The sequence below is a fragment of the Cydia pomonella genome, chromosome 9 (assembly GCF_033807575.1).
Source record: "Cydia pomonella isolate Wapato2018A chromosome 9, ilCydPomo1, whole genome shotgun sequence".
NCBI classification, from domain to species: Eukaryota; Metazoa; Arthropoda; class Insecta; order Lepidoptera; family Tortricidae; genus Cydia; species Cydia pomonella.
In genome coordinates this window covers 4,251,989-4,269,398 of record NC_084711.1, presented here as the reverse complement: position 1 = coordinate 4,269,398, position 17,410 = coordinate 4,251,989, and the positions used below count along the sequence as shown (strand labels likewise).

At 37.4% G+C, this 17,410-nt stretch overlaps 1 protein-coding gene across 3 annotated transcripts in view; it reads left to right on the top strand.

Annotated features, from left to right (window-relative positions):
- LOC133521150 (echinoderm microtubule-associated protein-like CG42247) overlaps nt 1–17,410 on the top strand; it is a 48,647-nt gene that overhangs the window by 22,908 nt on the left and 8,329 nt on the right. For 2 of the 3 annotated variants that reach the window (XM_061855938.1, XM_061855937.1), the window contains 8 exons: nt 6,455–6,646; nt 8,724–8,840; nt 9,583–9,713; nt 11,377–11,507; nt 11,611–11,749; nt 12,120–12,269; nt 12,970–13,141; nt 13,327–13,422. In XM_061855938.1, the coding sequence (XP_061711922.1) occupies nt 6,455–6,646; nt 8,724–8,840; nt 9,583–9,713; nt 11,377–11,507; nt 11,611–11,749; nt 12,120–12,269; nt 12,970–13,141; nt 13,327–13,422 (1,128 nt within the window). Of the gene's footprint in view, nt 1–692; nt 857–6,454; nt 6,647–8,723; nt 8,841–9,582; nt 9,714–11,376; nt 11,508–11,610; nt 11,750–12,119; nt 12,270–12,969; nt 13,142–13,326; nt 13,423–17,410 lie in introns of all 3 variants that reach the window. The other variant, XM_061855939.1, reaches the window with a different exon arrangement.

The following is a 17,410-nucleotide window of genomic DNA, read 5'->3' as shown; positions in this document are numbered from 1 at the left end:
AACTTACTTTTCATATAAATATCATTTACCACCGTTATTGGCACGATATATTCAACAATTTTTCAATAAAGTGGATTGTGTATTAATTACCACTACCTAAAAACTACGGCCCAAGTCGAACAATGCTTATACGATGTCACAACGATACGATACCGATCTGTCAGTGTTAAAAATGACGTTTTCGGGTTGAAGAAATGTCACTTTAGACGCTGACAGATCGGTATCGTATCGCTGTGACATCTTATGAGCTTGTCATTTCTCCGCTCATTAAACGAAGTATGAGTATTGAGTGCCTTTATTCTAAATTATAAACGTTGCGATAAACAATATCAAAATTGACTGTTCAATTGGCCGATATATGTATTACCAAATATATTCGCTTTTCACTAATTTCGCACTAAAATAATCATAATCATTTTTATTCGTAAAACCAGTTTATATTCCAACATTACATAGATTTATAACTATTATAATTTATAGCAGTAAAAAATGTATTGAACAAATTAGGTCAATCAGATTGTCATTTTTGTATTTGGGATATAAAATTAAGGCATACATTCTTCAATTCTTCCGAGCTTCCGTGCCTTATTCAATTACTACTACTTAATCGTGTTTTTGTAATTAATTTATAACAAGAAATTCAAGTACCTATAAGCGAACATGGCCGTACCTAAACCAATAAAATCTTACAGGTTATATATAACTTAAGAGAATAAAACGTATAAGACTTCAAAGTGTAGGCATCAAAGTGTGGGGCCCAAGCAGATTCCGTTGGCTGGCAGCTGACTCGATGCTGGATAGCGACGAGGACGCGTTCGTTGTTGTGTCTCTACCTGTCTCCGTGCCTGAGCCTCCTGTAAGTCTCTCTCACTGTCTCTGTCTCACCGATAAGACTCTAGAAGGGCATCAAAGTGTGGGGACCAAGCAGATTCCGTTGGCTGGCAGCTTGGATAACGATGAGGACGCCTTCGTCGTTGTGTCTCCAGCTGTGTCCGTGGCTGAGCCGTAAGTCTCTCTCACTGTCTCTCTCAATCTCTCTCTCTCTCACCAATAAGACGTTAATAATAGGGTTTCAAAGTCTGGGTACCAAGCAGATTCCGTTGGCTGGCAGCTTGGATAGCGATGAGGATGCCATCATCGTTGTGTCTCTACCTGTCTCCGTGCCTGAGCCTGATGTAAGTCTCTCACACTGTCTCTCTAAGTCTCTGTCTCACCGAGAAGATTCTAGAAGGGCATCAAAGTGTGGGGCCCAAGCAGATTCCGTTGGCTGGCAGCTTGGATAGCGATGAGGACGCCTTCGTCGTTGTGTCTCTACCTGTCTCCGTGCCTCTGCCTGAGCCTCCTGTAAGTCTCTGTCAGTGTCTCTCTAAGTCTCTGTCTCGCCGATAATACTTTTACGATAATACTCTAAAAGCACACAAAATCATAGACTTTCGGAAACATATTATTCTGGAGCCATGGGTGGAATACCTAAGCCAATTTCTAACCGTTTGGCTTAGGTATAATAATTAGATCTTGGCTTGTTAATGGCATTCTGCTTTGAAGTAAACTACCACGAAATCTAACTAAGCTGTAGTCATCTGAAGTAGGTACTTTAGATGACTCCGCAATTAAAACGTATTGAAACTCAATATTTTTTTCTAAAAGCAATCTACACACATTGACCATGACCATACCCTAACTAAACCCAACCTTAACGTCTTTGTCCCCATTTCTTTTGCAAGTTAATAAGTTCAGTATTTACAGGACTTTGCCTTATCTAGGCTCCTAATCCTTCCGGACAGTTACTTACCACATACAACCGTTGATTTCTCAAGGCTGAACAGTCACGCCCAAATATACATATTAGAACTCTATGTCAACGGAATAAAATTCAAATTAGTTTGCATATTTATTACTCGTGATTTTACTGTATACCTAGTTCCTGGTTAATTAACGTGAACAAAAGGACGTCAAATGTTGTAGGTGTAATTTATACGGCAAAATTATGTAATCAAATGTTTTTCTTATAAATATTCAAGAGTTTTGCGTGTGGAGTGGTGAGTGCGTCGGGTAGATACGGTAATGAGTATGAAATTAGGTAAGGGTTCTTAATGGTATGCAAAGAAATTAACAAAGCGAAAGCAATCTTTTTCATTATTTTTCACCAGTCGACTAGGTTGTTTTCGTAAAATACCACGTCGTTATAAAATTCCACTGTACATGCAGGACGCCGGACGTAAAATTCACGACGAAAATTTACCTTCAGTCGTGAGTAATATCTTGGACTTCTTAGTGGGCTGAGTAGTCGACCATTCATTTGGGAACCGTGTTCTTTATTTTGTTTGTTATTATTTTATATCTTATGGTATCATCAAAGGTACATGTACCTAGTATTTGAACGTGAATAAGCGTGATGTATTTGCCTCACAAACGCGATGACGAACCAAAATTCTTCTTAGACTTTTGGTGATAGTAACAATTTTTTTCTTTAATCAGCTGTAAGTTTATGGTTGTGGCAGGTGAGGATATTAGCTAATAAAGACGGCGGTTTTTGTGTTATTTTGAGACTTGATACCTTAAAAAACATAATTAAGCCAAGACGTTAGAGATCTCCTAAGTTAAAGCTGTAGTTAAAGATTTAAATCTCCCAAGTTAAGGACTTCAGTAATTTTAGTTTTGGTACTACATATAAAAATCTTTCAGACCATAGTACAGTGAGCTGCGAAATTGCATGGAGAAATTATGCATGAATTCATTGATAAAATCGCCATGCAGCTTTGCGGCTGATGGTACCTTAAAGGATGTCTCACGCCAGACCGGGCCGGGGCAGGGCCGGAGCTTCCAGTGCTTCATTTTCTATGGAAAGAACCACGTGATTACCTTCCTAGAAAATTACGTATCAAACGCCACGGCCCGGGTACAGCCAGGTCTAGCGTGAGTCATCCTTTAAACCAAACCTCGTGTGAATTACAGGGCATACAAAAATCAAGCTAAAACATTTCACCACGGAACAAAATCACCTCGTTAACGAATAAAATCCGTCCGATACCCCAATTACCCGCTAAACGACAAAATGTCCAACATTTTCGCCGTATTAATTCCGAGCGCCGCAGTCCACTTGCTATGCAGCAATTTTCATGATACGACCTCGCTTAACACACGATGATTTGCCGAATACTATTAACCAACTAAGGTTGAGCTCATGTATATATATAGCTTTCCTCTTAGGAAAGACATAATTTACGGTATACGTAACTCAAAAGTTGGTTCGGTACTCAAATACAAGTTCAGTGATACACAAAGATAAAGATAACAGCATCGACCGCATAATCAAAGGGTGAATTTAGACTTTAGGTAATGAACACACTTTCATAGGTCGTATAAAAAATGGACGACTTTTATTTTTCCATATAAAATTATTTAGCAAGCCATTGTATCGCTACTTGGTTTTAATTCAAAACGTCGCATTCGATGTCACAACTGACGTTACAGTGAACATGATGTACTAAATATACCGTAAATTTTCAAAAATGATTACCGATGCTCTGGTAGTTAAGACTAAATTAAAAAAAATCCCTACGAAAATTGGTCAATGCTGACATAGTTATAAAAGCCTAACAAATTGATTCAACAAAAAACTACAATAGTTAGAAAATAAAAACATTGTGTCGTAGTCAAATTATGTTCTAAGAGTTCTGAGAAGAGTTGAAGAATAAGAAGAATAGAGTTGGGTACACAGTTTTCGCGCTGCACCCGGGCGAGCCAAACGCGAGACCGTTCTTACACAGTTCTTCAAACTTTATCAGTATTCGCGAAGGTCAATCTGGCTGGTGTTGCACGCACCGCGATGTCCTTGACAGACGGTCAGTACACTTGCCAAGGACTTTTCGGTGGTCGAAACGCGCGTGTTTACACTTACAGTACTGTGTTGGATGGCGCGGCGCGCGCCCGTGGCAAAATATCGCGAATTAGGATACGGTATTACGCGAAAAGTGCTGAGGATTTGAGGATCAGTATTATGGTTAGTGAGCACAAGTACCTTTGGTATTGGGAGTAATAAGATTAGAAAAAAGTAAGTTTTATTTACCTGGCACGTGACTAAATTTATAATTCCTGCATTTGATTAGATCAAAAGAACGGGACCACCGTAGGGTAGGACTTCTGAAATAAAATAAAATTATTCTTTCAATTTCAAAGTTAACTATCGGCCCGATTCGAAGAATGGTTAAGACACGTTTGAGATCTTTAAAAGATCGATAACTAAACGACATGTCAAAATTGACGTTTATTTCGATTCCGTTGTGATCCCAATAAGATCTATCTACGATATTTCTAACGTCAAAGTGACATTGGTTGCCCGAATCGAGCTGCTTCTGTCAATTATACGACATATAAAAGATATCTAAATGAGAACATATCTAAGCCAGAACTTATCGTCATCGTATCTCATTCTTCGAATCGGGCCGTATGTATAACTCTCGCGTCCAATGATGATCCATTTTATAGTTCCTGAATAGTCGCTATTGGTTGAACTTAATTAAAGAAATAATTGAAGAAATGTGTCATTACCGTATTTTTATTATTTAAAATGTTACATTTCTAAAAATTAAAACTATTAACTTGTAAAATCAATTTTCTAAAAAATGTCTACAAACATATAACGTGACAGCTGCCTACTCCATATAAAAAGACCTGTCATATGCCATAGGGTTTAGATTCCTAAGAGTCTATCAAGCTTCTTTTTTAAGACAAAGCTCTTTATTAGCTCTGTTAAGTTTAATTATATATGTATATGTATTATCGTACTAAAAAACGTGACTAAATGATTAAAGGAAAGTATTCTAACATTCAAATTAAAATTCTTATGCATATCTACTAGCGTTAAACAATAACACGGCTAACGGCCGGCCCCCAATAATGTAAAGTAGGTTAAAGCATTCGCATATAATACGTGAAAAAACAACGGGTCGGAACTGACCAGCATTCCCTCGTAAAGCCGAAGAATTCTCGAATAAATTCTCCTTCGTTAAATTAAACTGTAGCGACACACGTAGAAGCTATGTACATTGTTGTTGAGACCTATAGAAGTAGATAGAGAAAGTATTTATAAAAACTTAACTGTTCTGCAAAGTAATTGGATACGGTGTAACCCTTTCGACGTGTGTCAAACACAAAAGGTGTCACTCGGAGGACGCGCCACCGAAGTGTCAAAATTGAAATTCAACTTTATGCATACGTATATAGGTCTATGCTGCTCTGGGGGCCGCTATCTTGCTCTTGTCCGATTTTTGAAGTGAAAACTTCTGTAGCGGCGCTGTGCACTTTTTGTGATGGGGAAAAAATGTTAAACTCGCGACATGTCACGTGACCGACAGATTCGTCAGATTGAAAATTCGTAAGACGGACACGTGACCTGGTCCGACCTGACCGCAATAAATGAATATTGTATTTTACCACATAAATGATAGTATTGTATTTTACCACATAAGTAAATGATTAAATTAAATTAAAGCAAATTAAAGCAATTCGTGCAAAATTATTCCCTAATCATTCCAAAATATCTAAAATGCACAACGTTAATTTTCAATTGGGCCGGCACTCCCGAAGTGCAACCCGTTGTTTTTTTTTTTGTTTCTTGACCTCTCCTATGTGGCGAGACCCGAATCGGACACCTGTCACTGCAATTAAATAAATAAAATAAAATATTACAGGAAATTTCTTACACAAATTGACTAAGTCCCACGGCCAAGCTAACTTCATATTGTTGCGAGGTGTACCTGTTTAATAGACACACAATTCCAAATTAATTACATTCTCAACATACGTACTACTCGTATAAACAAACACACCTTTCCGCCCTAGCCTCATACGAAATTGCAATCGTAATCTATTGTATGCACATGAATTCGGCGGTGTTTGCCTGAGTGCATTTATCAGACGCCAATCGGGTCAGGGTCCTCACACCCTCGGAAACAATTGAACGGCGTTAGCCAGGGCTCGGCTAAATTGCGGGTGCTGAGGGAAATTGTGCATTACGACTACTTAATGGCATTTTGTTTTGGACTGCGGCGGGCAAAAGATTTCTTGTTGCTTTGGTAGTTAAAGTATGAAGGAATATATAAAATGTAGACAAAAATGATTGCTGAAGTAGATTTGCAACTCAGTCGTGATGCAGATGTGTCTACATTCATTATACTTTGGATAAAATGTTTCGTAAAATTTAATTTCAGCATCTAACAAACGTCATATGGAATTAGAATTCGAAGGGGGTTAACTAGCAATTATTTTCGCAAATAGAGCGTGCATAGGAAGCATTTTAGATATCCCTTAAAATTCCTCAATATTATTTATTGAAACGTCCTAATAGTTTACATCTCCCTACAAGTTTTTAATTTAAAAACTTTTACTTTGACAAAGTTAACGCTTATTCAATATCAATGAAACATATACTAATCAAACTTTCACCAAACAGGCAGCAAGTTACGGCAAAAAGAACGGCATGTGGTACGGCGGCACGACCACCGCGGCGGCCCCGAGTGGCTGGTCGCGCGCCGGCACCCGCAAGCAGTCCGTCGCCGAGTCCGACGCGCCCCCGCCGGGCGGCGGCAAGCCCACCTCCGGCCGTGTTATACGGATTATTAACAACATGGACCACTCTATACAGGTGATATAAGGAGTGTAATATGTTCCCTACGTAGCGGCTGGTCGCGGAGCCGGTACTCGTAAGCAGTCCGTTGTCGAGTCCGACGCGCCCCCGCTGGGCAGCGGCATGGCAACCTCCGGCCGTATTATACGGATTGTGTTAACAACATAGATCACTCTATACAGGTAACTTATAGTGCAGAACGCAAGCATTCCGTGGCCGAGTCCGAGCGCCTCCGCCGGATGGTGGCAAGCCGAACTCACCACTGAACAGAAGTAAGCCCCAGACGGTGACTTATGGTGTATAATTTGTTCGTTAACGCGTCACACAACATAGACCGATCTATACTAAGTATACAATCAATGGCAGCTGCCGGCTGGTCGTGCAAGCAATTCATGGCCGAGTCCGATGCGCAAACGGCGGACGCGTGGAAATAATAATTAAATAACATTTCGATAAACATAAAACTCTAAAGTTAACAGTGGAAATTCTGCAAAATAAATCACAGCAGTTGATTCATATTGAGCACCTAATTACCTTTCCTACTAGACTTCAGCAAATTATTCTAAGAACATTTTCAGTGTTCACCATGGCCTCAATCGCTAAAAGATTATTATTTCACAGTCCACACCTCTTAATTAAAAACAAATCAACTGAAACTAGTTATAATGAAACAGCCACACTGATTGCTTCAAACAGTCAGTTTTTATCCGCCGTCAAGGGTAAAGGGACCTATAATTACCGTAAATACAATTTATTTAGCGGATTGCTTTAATAAGTAGCTTTGCGAAGACCTTGGACGTAAACTCATGGATTCAATCGCGTAAGTGCTCGAGGCTACGATATTTATGATTCATATTCACTAAGGGGCTTTATTCTACTACCTATATATTCTTGTAAGGTCCGCCATACGACAAGGCTTGTTAATGAAATTTGAAGCTTGTTGCTTAGTTGATATGGTAGAATTAAATATTTAGCTTAAAGTAAAGCATAATGAACTGAGAGAGCGGTATATGACACCGATATGTTGGGCACTTTTTGATCAATTTTGAACATAGAAACTGCAATATCTGTAAAAGCTCAATATCACCAAACGAATTATATTTAAAAAATGAATAAGTACATTAATTAAGTTAGAGACGTAACGTAACATTTATTAGCATACATTCTCTGTACAAGCTAAGAAAATACTATCATAAAATAAACGTAGACTTTGTAATACCCATGTTTAAAAGCCACGCTGTAACAGTAATGTCGATATAAGCTGCGTTTGAATGCATGCGATACATTATGCTAATATCATAATATTACTTTCAATAGCTTGGTACAAGGCACGTGTAACCAAAGTACCCTTGATAAAGTAGAACTACTCTGTAAATGGCCCCCTAATCTACCTAAAGGGCTATTAAATACAACAACTGTAGCACTATAATAGTGCATGTAACCTTGCAATAGTAAGAGCACATGAAATATATCCGCGAATAGTTTGTGATTCCTTAAATTTGAATTTAAAAGTGGAAAAAATAACTGCCTTGTGTGAAACATTAAACAAAAAATATGCTGTAATAAAAAAGCCCCTCTCCTTTGTCTCCGTCTTCTTATCTTACGTCACTAATTACTTATTACGGCTCAAAGCATTAATAAATTATTTTTCAAAAGTACAGTCCATGCGACCATTCTTCCAACAGAAAGTAAGAAAGCAACCAATTGATGACTTATTATTTTTATAAAATTAGCTACAATCATACCAAATGCCATGCTTTCTGCCGAATTAAATCATACTTACCTACTGTAACCCTAAATAAAAGACAGTAGGCATTTTCCAAACATACATTGAGTTCGGGAAAAATTGAAACTAGTGTTTCCAATCACAAGCTAATTATATAAATTTAATAAAGGACTTCAGAGTCCTCCCAATAATTTATCCAAGTTTTGATGTGTTGAATGCCACACATAACCCTTCAATGTTAGTATTATGTCATGAAGGCATGTGTAGCTTGACTGCTTACAGTCAGTTTTTATTTTATTTATTCCTTAGATTAACACTCATGTTAATGTAAGGAATAAATAAAATAAAAACATTTTTTTTTTATTACAGTGCCGTGTCTTGTTAAATCTACGAACAACCCAGCCTTTCGAAGAGGTCCTGGAGGATTTGGGACAAGTGCTGAAAATGAGTGGAGCTAAACGAATGTACACAATCACTGGACAAGAGGTAATGTAACTTTCAGTACGACTTCGGATTTAATAGCCCTAGATCACTTTTGCGTCTGATTTGATATTTGGCCAAATGATGTCACACCGGTTTAAGCATATATAGTTCGTGTCAATCACGATGACGCGCAGATTTGTCAAATCTAATCATTAATAACATGAAAATACGAGTAAAGGCACGCGTCTTCGTGAATGACACGATCAATAAGTACGTGAAATCGTCATACATCACATATATGTGAGCGGTCAAGTTGCTTGAAAATATGTTTACAAGTACAATCCACTTTAACCCTTTTCCAGGTACCTACGATTTATAAACCACATACGCGCTAATAGAATGTCAACCTTAGTAATTGGATTTGGGGTTCAAATTAGATTGGACTTTCGAGAAATGAGACTTGTCTTCAAATTAATAATCAAAGCTGGATTAATTGGAATATATGTGCATTTTTTTGGGAAAACCTTGTTGATTAGTGGAGCCTGAAAAAGGGCTAACCTCTCCACCGTCCACGATATGGGCATGTACAAATTTGTGTGAGAGAGCACACTGTTTGTTTTAATCTATCACACCGTCACACCGTCTGAAAAGTAATCATAATAGTATTAAAACTCAAAAGCAAAAAATATTTATTCGTGTCTTCTAGTTTATAACCTCCTGATTCAAATCTGCATTTGTACTCGTATTACTCAGCCTATGTTTTAAAACTCCTTATTCTGTTTCTTGAACATTTATTTTCGTACAGGTGAGGAGTTTCTCCCAACTCCGCAACGATTTTGCTGACGTGGAAACCTTCTACCTGGGCACAGTGATGGTCGCACCAGCTTTAAGTCCCGGAGTCAGCGCGCCCCTGCCAGTCGAGTCTCCTATGAGAAGGTGAAATAATTTAACCCATTCAACGCTAATCGCAACACGTTCTCGTTTTGTCTCTACGAAGCATTTCCGCTTCTTACCGGGAAATCTATGTTATCGGCAAGTACCTCAGGGGTGAATGTGTTTTTTTTTTAATACTACGTCGGTGGCAAACAAGCATACGGCCCGCCTGATGGTAAGCAGTATCCGTAGCCTATGTACGCCTGCAACTCCAGAGGAGTTACATGCGCGTTGCCGACCCTAACCCCCTCCCACCCCTTGTTGAGCTCTGGCAACCTTACTCACCGGCAGGAACACAACACTATGAGTAGGGTCTAGTGTTATTTGGCTGCGATTTTCTGTAAGGTGGAGGTACTTCTCCAGTTGGGCTCTGCTCTAGATCTGGAATGACATCCGCTGTGCTGTGCCCTACCACACAAAGCGAGATGACATTCACAATGCCCATACCTCTCTTGTGGACGTAGTTTAAGGACGTACCCGGGTCCCGGTCCGGGTGTTTACAAACTCTGTTCAAAGTTTCAAACAAGCGATTTCAGCTCTCTCATGTGTGAATTAATTGTGAATTATACCCATCTTGTCGAATGCTGATCCCTATGACAGTTCCTTCAAATCTCGTTTAGTGAGGCTTAACCATAAATAATAGTGCTACGTACAGAAGGTTCACTGCATAAAGAAATATCTGCTTAAGTATCCCGAACGTGCCCAAACGTTTCCGATTGGACATATTATTAATTAAATAATTACTTATGTGATGTTGACAGTTTTTCAATTGTTTCTGCAACCATCTGCGATGCAGTATTTACTTGCTTTAGACATATTTCTTTGCGACACCAGATCTGGTGCAGAACGCGCGGCGGGTATTGATATACGCCTGGCTTAACTTAAAAAATAATTGAAAAAATTAATTTATAGATAGATAGATAGATAGATAATCCGTTTATTTGTTTGCCACAATACACACAGGAAATACAATTAATAAAATGACAAAAAAAAAACAGATGATACAAAATTATACGAGAGAAATACACATTTATACAAAATAGAAGTAGAAAGAGAAAAAAAAAATACATTTAAATAATACTGTTCCATACATATAGGAAATGTTGTGTGCGTCGCAGCAAAACAAAAGGGTTCTGGCTCAGTATTACGCTTCACCCTATGGGAGAGGCACTGATATTCTGCCAGGACCAGATCACGTCAACCAAGATACAGTGTAAAATATGCAATATTCAAAGTTAGTACTTACCTAAATACCTTGTTTTTAAGTTATTAAATTTAATTAATTTATGTTTTTAAGGATCGTAAATATATTACATTCTTAAATTAAATGTTGCACTCCTAAATAAATTAATATACTAAACATATTTCTGAGTGGATCTCGCCTGGGTCTGCCCACTTCCCGAATAAATGTCTTTGCATCAGCCACATATACTAAACATCCAAAAATGTTTACAAATATTTAACGTGAGAGCTATTACATATCAAAAAAAAAAGAACTGGCATGATCCCTTTGCCATATTTCACATATCATTCGACTTTCCGAAACATGTCGCGCATAAGCAGTAACTTTTAGGATAAGAATAAAACTAATTTATTCAGTGTGAATCTAAGAAGTACATACATCCGAAACACATTCCTATTTATTATACTTTGAAAATTGATGTAGATCTCGATCCCGAGGCAACGTTGCGGCAGCCCCAGCCTCAGAGGAAGTGTCCGTGCGCGGGCGACGCGCGCGCAGCAAAAGCCGACCGAGGGTGCTGTACGCACCAGAAGGAGAAATCGTTCGTAATGCAGGTACATGTTCTTATAACGAAATATTATTTTTATTATATTGTGCTGCTGCTTGCATCCAACTGAATTACGCCAAGATTTATTAAAGTCCAATAATTTTATCCAGATTATACCTTACTGGAAGTGCTCAAAGAGGAGCCGATCCGCGTGACTATCCGCGGTCTCAGACGCACCTTCTACCCACCAATCCACCACGCTCCCGTAGACAACGCGCCCCCAGAAAAGAAGCTCGCACTAGAATGGGTGTAAGTTCTATATTCTTCAGAACTTGCGATCGCGACCAATTGTCGAAGTACATATATATGTTTTTTATTCAAAAATTCTCTTGACGATAGGCCCTGATGCCAATTGTATTTATGCTAATTTCGTGAAATATTTTCTTTACTTCACTTGTTAATTAATTTCGCTCTACGTGTCAAAACATTCTCCATGTACTTGCCATAGAATAGAAAAATAAAAGAGATGACAAGCCGTATTTACACGAATAAGACGAAGTAAATTGTAAAAGTATAGAAGCCCACACTCAGCCCCTTACTATGTTATTCCGTCGTCACTTTTGATCACGCGTTCTAAAAGATATCGCGATCAGTTAATACACTATCAATCATTCACCAGCTACGGCTACCGAGGCTCCGACTCCCGACGAAACCTCTGGGTGCTACCTACTGGAGAGCTGTTGTACTACGTCGCTGCCGTCGCCATCATGTACGACCGCGACGAGGAATCGCAGCGGCATTATATGGGACATACTGAGGATATACAGTGGTGGGTAACTACCTACTCGTATTTGTACCAATTTAGTTAGTTCATTTGATAGCAAATTGGGTATATGTGACGCTGTGCGCGTACGGAAGACAACTAAACATTTTATAACATAAGGGCAAGCTCGGTTCTCCATATAAACTTAGTGACGCTATTCGGAATGCTCAGAAACTTTGTATTTACAATAGAATACCTTATATCCAGACTTGTAATTAGTTTATGTAGCTTCAGATACCATAGTTAAAATCATATAGCGAATGTAAGTTTTTGATACAAAACTTGTTTTTGTTTTATTTAATTTGTTTTATAAACTGGAGCTTTGTAATCTAATAACAGGCATAGATATACCTCACGTCCTGTCATTGTACGTGTAAAGTTTCATTACAAACCAACACGTATAGTTTTAAAATTAGAACGAACCTCCATTTGTATGGGAAGGTGAAATTCGGCGAAGCTTGCCGGAGAGTCTTAATCCACTAGTTATGACAGCTACACGTTTCAACTTTATTAATTTACGAGAGTTAAGTACGTGTGCGAATATTGAGTGCAAAATGAGAGTTGAATTGTTAACTAACCATTCATAAATCTTAATTACACCAAGATGAGTTCTACAAATTATAAGTTCTTCTACTTTGCTAGTAATCTGCCGACGTTTCTTATTATGCTCTCGACGACTCTATTGCCCTGTAACGTGTTCACCCAGCATGGAGCTGCACCCTTCGCGCGAGCTGGTGGCGAGCGGCCAGCGCGCCGGGCGCGGGCGCCGCGCGCAGGCTCACGTGCGCATCTGGAGCACCGACACTTTACAGACACTACACGTTTTTGGAATGGCGGAGTTTGAAGCTGGCGTTTCCGCCGTCGCCTTTTCACAACTGGTAACTTTTCTTTCTTACATACTGTTTCATTCAAGATTACTTTTCTACGTTGCCGTGAATTTGATACTGGGTATTCACTACTGCATGGATTTTTCCTTATGAGCAATAAAGATATTGAACCCAGAACCATATAAAGCCGACTTCATAAGCAGCATTATTGCATGCATTGCATTGTCTTTAAACAGAACGGAGGCAGCTACGTTCTGGCTGTGGATGCCGGCCGAGAGAGCATTCTCTCCGTGTGGCAGTGGCAATGGGGACACCTGCTGGGTAAAGTTGCAGTGAGTAAATTATTGTAAATCATAAAGAAAATGTTAATTAACAAACGGAGACATACTAATGGCGTTATTCATTAACGTCTGTCAAATCTAACATGGCGATTGATGGCTATAAAGTAATTTCAACCTGCAGCAAGACTGTTCTAAGCGAGCGAGGTGTTCAAAACGATCTACATATTCTCTTAATACTGTTGTATTCAAATTATTTTGGATACCTCGCCTGTTAAACCGCTTCTACTGCTACCAGTATAGACAATATAGGTACAATTATTTTTGCCCCTACTTTTTGTAAATAGGAAACTGATTTACTACCTTAAAATATATTTGGGGGAGTCAACCAATGTTGGTACTGTTTAACCAACATAGGTACTAAATTCAACCATACCCCTTACAATGTTTACTAGTGTTTTCTTTGTTCCTAATGGTGTTTATATATCAAAATATGTAAAACAGATTCTTAGCACCTTTGGCCGCGATATTTTCAAGCAGTACACTACCACCTCACCCGTACAAAACCAGCTCACCCGTAAACAAATGAATACAGCATGTAAACCAAGCATTTAAGCACCAACGAATACGTTACTTTAGTCACGCAAACTTAGCAACACTGACCCTCCGTGAAACTTATGTGTTTGCAATAAGGTTCAAGTCAATAACATTGTACCCAATAGTACAGGATGTCCAGGGGCATATTTCCTATTTTAAATCAATAAATAATATAATAATAGTAACTATTATTTATGCAATCAAAAGAATGTAAATAAATAAATATGCTATATATTTCTTACGTTTTTGCTGTACCTTATTTTAAAAAAAAGTGGTTTTTTTTTTCAATAAAAAGATGTCAAGATCGCTCACCTCCTTGCTAATGCTAAAAATAATGAAGTATAATAACAATGAATTGCTGACCAGCAAAGCATAGTGAATATACTATTGAGGAACATTATATCAAAGGATATTCACTTATTACAGTCCGCATCAAAAGTATAACATCAAACTATGCGCCAAAACTAGCATTCTCTGATTGCTTAACAAAAAGAGATATATCTCTATATGTAGAACAATTAAACTACTTTTGATTTCCGACGTTTCGACGCAGGTCTCACTGGTGTTGATGTGTTCAAAACGCGAAAGTTTCAAATGTTATAATGAAACTACTGCAGATACTTTTGAACGCAAACTGGTGAGATATATATCTCTATTTACAAAAGTATCCGAGGGCGGTAGATATTATTTCATATACTTTTGCATTAATTTCGGAATATGCGGAAAAGATTGGAGATTTGCGTACACAGCGAAGGTCGACATTTAGAAAATATGATTTTCTAAAAAAATTAAATAATTGAGCTTTTATTTGAAAAAAAAAAACCACCATAAATTTTGTGTTATTTCGACTCAGAATCACGACAGAGTCGATCCTAATGGGATAAAAAATGTCTTAAAGTTTGTTTCCTAAAGTTTTACATAATGTACGGAAATTTTGGGACACTTTTTTCCTCCTATAAAGATAAAAAAGGCTCGCGATTCTGACTAGAAATAACACAAAAGAAGCAAAAAAGGTTACTTAAAAAAAGGCCAAAAAATATTTTTTGTATTTTTTTATTATTAAATTTGAAATCGTAAATCTGCCGCTGGGCACCCTGTACTCTAGACGGCAGTGTCGACGGTAGACGTAATATAATACAGAATATAATTTGTCTGGATTGTAAGTTCTGAACGTTGTCAACGTTTCTAGGTCAAGAGACACATTAAGATGGACGATACGAGGTTCGTGTTGGTCACTTTTGTTTCCAGTGAAGTAAAGACGTATTTTAATATGGTGGACTGTGTCAGATGAGTCACTTTAAAAATGCGAATGACGAGTTTTTTGTGATCAGATTGTGGTACCCTTTTTTGTGGGTTTGGCGTTTAAACAATGGAATGTTTTAAGATAAGAAAGCAAAAGTATTTTTAAAATTTTATGAATTGGTTTTCGTGATTAGCTATAAATACATTTTTTATATAATTACACAAACAAACTGCCTTTTTCTATAGAGTTGCAGGGAAAATTCATATCATATAATGTAGTGTGATGTAGTGGTGATTGCAATTGGTCTGTAACGAGTGACGGGCCTCAGGTACAAATAAAAACAGGAAACAAGTTTTTGTCCAGTTATATTCTATCATATTCTAACATTTATTTTAAAGAGGTCTCTGTAATATTGAAAAGCCATATGATCGACTTATGGTATGTACTTTTTAAAAAAATATTCTGTTAAGCTCAACAAAAAGGGTAAAATAGAATACTGGTCACATTTCATTCTATTCGAACATGAATTGTTATATAAATTTAAATATATGTAGGTATATTCCTATCTCTACGAAACAACTCACAAAACCATTAATATACGACATTGGACGAGTTCAACACACCCACACCGAGACCACGCCTACCTCGCCTCTACGTCGCTACGCCGTAGCAACTCGTAGCAAGCTACGCGCTACGAAAACATACAGTTTAATTTGCAGCCAATTAAAATGCGTCCTTACTCAGTACTTGATAGGGATCAATTTTAATTGTTCTTTGTTGGCATACTTTTTTGGTGTCCTGTAGTTTGTAATAACTATGATGCCAGAATAATTACGCATCATTTATTATATCCGTCATTAAGTTTTTCAACACTTAAGAATTCTAACGGATTTTTATTGCTGTTAAGTTTATTCAGATGTTTAAAACTCAACTTGATTTTTATTGATATGATATATGACTTTGGTAAAACTCTTAATAAAATAATATATCTTATAGCGTGTACCAATAGGGTTGTCGAATAATATCAGTTCAGATTTTAAAACCTAATAAAAAGGATCCACTTAATTTACATAATATTTACGGGATAATATCTGGATACAAGCCTTAAAAAGTTTTTTGCAACGAGCTCAATACAAGCTTTGATTATAAAACGTAAACTATCATAGTGACTTTGAAATCTGAATGTTCAAAACTTGTATGTAGTTTATTTTATGTTATAATAAGTATAAACTAACTAAATTAAATAAGAAAGTTTTAAAAATCCATCTCCTATGAAAATACCCCCAGGTCTGTTCACTGCGGAAAGATGCCCGTCTCTGTAATATTGTATCATATTCTTGTCTTGGTACAATACTAGTTATGTATTCTGTAGCATTAGTTTATGACACTGCTAGTTTAACAGTCCAGACGCGGTTTATTTATTTAGTATAAATTTTATTTTGACACTTGGAGAGACTTTACACCTCCAAATCTTATTAGTATTAGTACTCTGACATTGGGGAACTTTTACATCTCCAGATTTAATGTGTTTTTAACCATAGAGACTATACATCTCTATTGTATTGTAGTAATTATTTATTTTAAGATTATTATAATGTAATGTTTACCCAGGTATTGGCTGTTGTATTTATAAATGTTGTTATGTATTTTTCATGTCACTATATGATGTTACTATAATGTTTTACTCACTTGTAAAAGAGCCCTTGAGGCCTACTTGCAGAATAAATTTTGGAATTTTGAATTTTTACGTTCCCTCGATGAAGGGCGATGCATATTCTTTGGCCTAGGAATGGGTCACCCGTAACTGATTTTATTCAACTTGTATTATTTTACCTATAAAATATTTTAAAATTATGCCACAATTATCTTCAAAGCAAAAATGGCAGTGGCTATCAGTACATAAATCACTGTATTTGTCAACGTTATCGGTGGCGTGCCTTGTCGCCCTCTGTCCGCGGCTGTACTCAATGATTTGTGACGCGGTGCCGTCGGAAAATATGAACGCGACTGTACGACTTAAATAAACGGATTTTTGTACTTAATTATAAAAGTTTATTTTGTGTGATTTTATATAAGTGTATCGAGTAGTTTGCTGTCCGTCCAAATTAAAAGACGAGGTTATAAATAATGTGAAGAAATATTATTTTTCCCAAACTTGCAATGAAATTTTGACATGACTTACTTCAATTTAGGTCCGGATAT